The sequence below is a fragment of the Sinocyclocheilus anshuiensis genome, unplaced genomic scaffold (genome assembly GCF_001515605.1).
Source record: "Sinocyclocheilus anshuiensis isolate Anshui unplaced genomic scaffold, SAMN03320099.WGS_v1.1 scaffold63, whole genome shotgun sequence".
Lineage (NCBI taxonomy): Eukaryota > Metazoa > Chordata > Actinopteri > Cypriniformes > Cyprinidae > Sinocyclocheilus > Sinocyclocheilus anshuiensis.
Genome location: NW_015552625.1, coordinates 1,217,354 through 1,222,628, shown reverse-complemented (window position 1 = coordinate 1,222,628; position 5,275 = coordinate 1,217,354). Strand labels below are relative to the sequence as shown.

Below are 5,275 nucleotides of genomic sequence, written 5' to 3'. Positions count from 1 at the left end.
TTACATTTTAAAATATATTAAAATAGAAAACCGTTATTTTAAATTGTAATGATATTTAGCGATTTATTTTGATCAAATAAATGCAGACTTGGTGAGAATAAGAGACTTTTGAACTTTTAAAAAGTAGTGTAGTATATATAATGCATTAAACTGAAATATGAAAGCTATCTTATATAGGCAGAAACTGTAACATAGATATATCAGTTTGTCTCATGCTGTAGATGACAACAACTTTTCTGCATTTTCAAGTCTGACAACATGAGAGATCAAGCGCTCAGTGTCATGATGGGTGGAGTTCTGGAGCTTAAAAAAGAGGATGTGCTGAGGATGGTGAGCAGAATGAATCTTACTGGAATACATAAACTTACTTACCAAAAATAAGATAAAGGCAGGGCAAAGTAACATTCAAAATATGCTTATCTTACAGGAAGTACCTCGGCCTGAGTTCATGTCTAAACCTGAGGTACAGTGGACAGAAGAAGAGAGAAAGAGCTTCAAAGAGTTTGAGAAAAAAGCAAAGGAGCTCAGTGAGGAGAAAGAGAAATACAGAAAAGTATGACTTGGATAACACCTTACAGGGATACTTCATCCAAAATTCTATAGGTTTTAACTGTCAGGCTTCAAAAATGAAAACAAAGACACCAAAGTGGTCTTTCAATGCATATACTGTATTACAAATCATCTGATACCATCCAATAACTTTTTTTGTGAGAAACAGATATCACAAAGTCTTGTTAGCAAAATTTACTGCTCTAAAATATGTCACAGTAAATGCGAAAACCAATTGTGCTTGGCATTATTAATGTCAAATCTGCATATTTGGGTGAACTGTTCTTATTATCAATCACTCCCTTCCATTTCCAATCATTTTAATATGGTGGACCCCTTTTCCTGTTTCTTTAGACGCTAGAGACAGAAATGAAGAAACTGCTGACTTCTATTAAAGAGGCTACTCAGATGTTTGATGAAAAACTCACAAAGCTGTTTGAAAGGAAAGTGAAATCAGAGATGGTCATATACCAAGTAAGATGATACAGTTGCACCTCATGTCACCTTTTCAGGGGCCTTTTGTGTGCAGTCACATAATTGTAGTTATGTAACAGTAACTGCACATCTAATACTAATAGATATAATTACAATATATATATATTGTAATATAATTATAGGCAGTGTTGGGGAGTAACTAGTTACATGTAAACATTCATTAGAAATTTAGAAAAGTAATAAAAAAGTAATCAAAAGTAATCAGTTACATTACTTTAATAAAGTAATTGAAAAAGTTACACTACTATTACATTTTAAATAGGGTAACTTGTAATCTGTAACCTATTACATTTCCAAAGTAACCTTCCCAACACTGATTATAGGTATATTACAATAGACAATTTTGTATGTACAGGTATATTATTGCACATAATATACCTGTACATACAAAATTGTCTATTGTAATATACCTGTAGGTACAATATTATCAATTTGTATATTGTTATTCCTTATTTACTTATTCTATTTTTATTCTTTTATTATCTGTGTTTTGTCTTGTCACTGTCATTCTGTTGCACTGTGGAAGCTCCTGTCATGAAAACAAATTCCTCGTATGTGTTAACATACCTGGCAATAAAGCTCATTCTGATTCTGATTCAGATTCCGATTATAGATTGTGAGTTTTTATCTTTCAGGAGGAGCTCAAGATTACAAATCTGGTTCACTCCATTCAAACCGAAGAAGAGCTCCTAAGCAGAGAGAAACAGATGAGTCTTAAACTTGAAAAGGCACGAATTGTAAAGGTGATCTATAGATATTCTATCTTTTATCTTTTTTTCAGCCTTGCTGTTGTCTGTTCACAGTAACTTTATATAACGTGAGAAATTGGCAGTTATAACACGAGACAATTATAATGTTCCTGATGATGAGACAAAAATTTCATGCAAGAACAAATTTGTGTGGCACGCTAATCCGTTCCTGTGAGACTGATTGTTTTGCACGTTGAAGTATATGAGTCACTTCTCTTTCCTGTCAGAATGAAATTGGGGAGGAATTAAAAAAACACAAGGAGACTGTTGATGAGTTTAGAGAGGAGTATGATAACACAGTCACTGAGGACAAAGTAAGATTATGAACATGTTTGCATATACATATCCATAATGTTCTCACCAAGAAAGTATAATTTAATAAATAATTTGCCTTTTTTTAAGCTTCTTGACAAAGGATTTCGCAAAGAGTTTTTTGACGTTCCAGGACACATAATTGACCAGCTCTATAAGCTTTACAAACGCAGACCAAGGTATTATTTCAGAGGAGTTACAACTTCATAAGACACGTGCATAAGACATGTGATTGTCTGACTAGTTACCTTTGAAAACAGTGATGGTGTTGTTTAACAGGGTTCAGAGGATAAAAACACAGACTGAAAATAACCAGTTTAAAGAGGGAGCACTATTAGGAACTGCACCATCTGATGGACTGTCTCTGATGATGAAGGCCATGGAAGAATTGGACGCACCAGAGAACATGCCAGAAGGATTAGATCCGTTTGTGTGGGAGAGGTTTTGCCTGGCCAGACGGGCCAAAGTGGAAAGTGAACAAAAGGTGAGAATGGGTAGAGAGAGCGCAAATGTGCTAGAAGTCACCCAAATCACATCTTAAGCCATGTTCCTCAAAATCCAAAATTGCCTTGTAACATTGACTCCTGTAGGTCAAACTAAAAGCATTGACCCTGGCGGAGATGCAGGCTTTTCTTCAGAGGAGAACAGATGAGGACGAGAAAGCTCAGCTTGAAATAAAAAATCTGATTGATGAACTCAATAGGTGAGGAAACAGTTGGTTATAAAAATGAAAGCGCACTGGGTATAGGATGTTATTGAGTATCCATGACCATTATTATTATTGTCCTAGCATCTGTGAAGAAAAGATGAGGTTTCGACTAGACAGTATGGTGCAGATCGTTCTACAGCAAGGTCAGGTGGAGGTGGAGGCTGGAGACTTCATTGCTAATTTTACTAATGCTCTGCTAATACATCGCAAAGTAACCGAGGACCTCAACAGCACCATCAGGGTACACAGAATTACTCATCTTTCTCTTCATTTCAATTTTGCTCACACTCTAAATCACTATGGTCTTACTCATAATCAGCGCGCATCCATTTTAATATTGCTGATTGTTTCTGTGCATCAACCAGAAACTAAGCACAAAACGAAATCTGGACAATCATCATCAATGGCAGTTTGCACTAGAAATAAATGAAGTGGGTAAATTGACACATAAAGACCAACAGTTGATTCAATTAAATTTAGATTATTTCAACAAATAAAAACTATTGATCAACCACAATGGCACTTTTGATAATATTTTATCACAAGAGAGTTTCAGTTATTGTTTTTATTTAAATACTGTATTCTCAATTTGAGGTTAATTTGACTTAAATGATCAAATAACTTATCTACTACATTCTTATCTGTCAGGCTTTAGGAGATCAGAAGAACGCCAGCATGGTGGAGTGTAAAGACTTCCGCAAAGGAATCATACAGCAGGAGTGGGATCACAGGAGAATGAGAATGCAACTGGAGGATCTCAGCAATAAAGCCAGAGACATACAGACCCTGCGCATCACTCAGGAGATTCAAGATGTATGTATGGATTTAATCTGTAGTCTTTCATTTAAAGTAATATTGCTTGAAATAATCTTCATTCATTTAGTGTCTTTTACCTTACAGGTATAAGATTGACAAAGTAAGCTAGTGAAAATTGAAAAAGGATGATTTAACCGATTTAAGATAAGAAGACACTATGGCTCAGGACTACCTTTGTCTTTGCTTAAAAGTGAAATTGAATGAAATATTATTACAATTACAAATATTTCTTTCTTTGTGTTTTTCTCACATCAGTACCTAAATGAAACCAGTAATGACAATAGGGTGTCAAAGCAGCTCACAACTCTGGAGACGACCCTTGCTCTACAGAAAACGGTAAACTTGCTCATAACTGTTTAAGTGCATAGCAAAGATATTAGGCACAGAGTAACTTTTCCAGACGCATATTTCTCAGCGCAGGTGTTCCTTTGTTGTAAATTCAATCTGGATAATTACATGAATCAAATTCATTGACAGATATAAAAGTTTGGTTTGTTTCACTATTTGCCCAGACTCATCAAAAGAAAGTTGAGGCTTGCAAGAAACAGATAAAGCACCTGGACAGACAAGGTGTGCAAATGCAAGAGAAGAGCGCAGCCCTCGACTTGAAAGTGGCTGATATGGAGATAACTGTTGCAGAGAGAAGAAATATTTACGAGGCTGTTGGTAACTGACTTTATATCTTGTCCCATTAAAGAAACAATTAGTTTTTTAGCAAAAATAGACTACTTTGTAGTTTAGAGCAGTGTTTCCCAACCTTTTTTTAGTCGCGGCACCCTTTGGAAATTTTTAACAAACTTGTGGCACCCTACAAAATTAATTTTGTCACAATATTTGAATTTCTAACTTCGATATGATAATTTGAAAAGTATAGATATTGGGTACAACAGGGAAGAACTGCAGAATATAATGTCATACAGATATTTTTAATATTATTAAAAAAAATTGTCCATCAATGGTGGCAATCAGTAGGCTAATTTCTAATGAAGAGACCAATTTATATGACAGATTTTAATGTAGGCTTTTATACATATGTAAACGTTATTTAATTACCATTATAACTAGCTATCTCACAAATTTTTGCTCACTCAGTGTTTTTTTGATTTTACAGTGGGGTAATTTTGGTGCAGTAGCACGAGATAGCTTGATTTCAAACTTTGAATTGAATAAAAAAAATGACAAGCAGTCAGTAATAAAATAAGAAAAATAAAGAAATTAATAAATGACAGCACAAATAAAAAAATAACGACAGGCCTTCAAATTAAATAAATTTCTTTTTAGTTTTTCGGGTAGGTCTAACAGTAGGGTTAAGATATTTAACTTTTTTTTACCAATTATCCAAATTATATAATAGATGCTTTTTTGAACATTTTAGCAATTTAAAAATATTAAAAAAGGATTTTTTACACGGCACCCCAGTGCCGCAGCACCCCGGTTGGGAAACACTGGTTTAGAGAACAAGGGGCCTTATTCATGAAACGTGAGGAGAGATTTCTGTGTTAATCATTCATTAATGCATTCTTACATAGGCCTACACTACTGTTTAAAAAATTATTTTTTTAAGTAATTAATACGTTTACATTTACATTTAGTCATTTAGCAGACGTTTTTATCCAAAGCGACTTACAAATGAGGACAATGTAAT

The 5,275-nt window shown here is 34.3% G+C and overlaps 1 protein-coding gene across 1 annotated transcript in view; it reads left to right on the top strand.

Moving 5' to 3' along the window:
• cfap43 (cilia and flagella associated protein 43) overlaps positions 1-5,275 on the top strand; it is a 15,668-nt gene that overhangs the window by 7,292 nt on the left and 3,101 nt on the right. The window contains exons 16-27 of the mRNA XM_016457949.1: positions 250-330; positions 428-553; positions 904-1,023; positions 1,680-1,787; positions 2,021-2,107; positions 2,196-2,284; positions 2,385-2,589; positions 2,696-2,808; positions 2,896-3,055; positions 3,463-3,627; positions 3,886-3,966; positions 4,143-4,296. Coding sequence (XP_016313435.1) covers positions 250-330; positions 428-553; positions 904-1,023; positions 1,680-1,787; positions 2,021-2,107; positions 2,196-2,284; positions 2,385-2,589; positions 2,696-2,808; positions 2,896-3,055; positions 3,463-3,627; positions 3,886-3,966; positions 4,143-4,296 — 1,489 coding nt within the window. The remainder of the gene's footprint in view (positions 1-249; positions 331-427; positions 554-903; positions 1,024-1,679; positions 1,788-2,020; positions 2,108-2,195; positions 2,285-2,384; positions 2,590-2,695; positions 2,809-2,895; positions 3,056-3,462; positions 3,628-3,885; positions 3,967-4,142; positions 4,297-5,275) is intronic.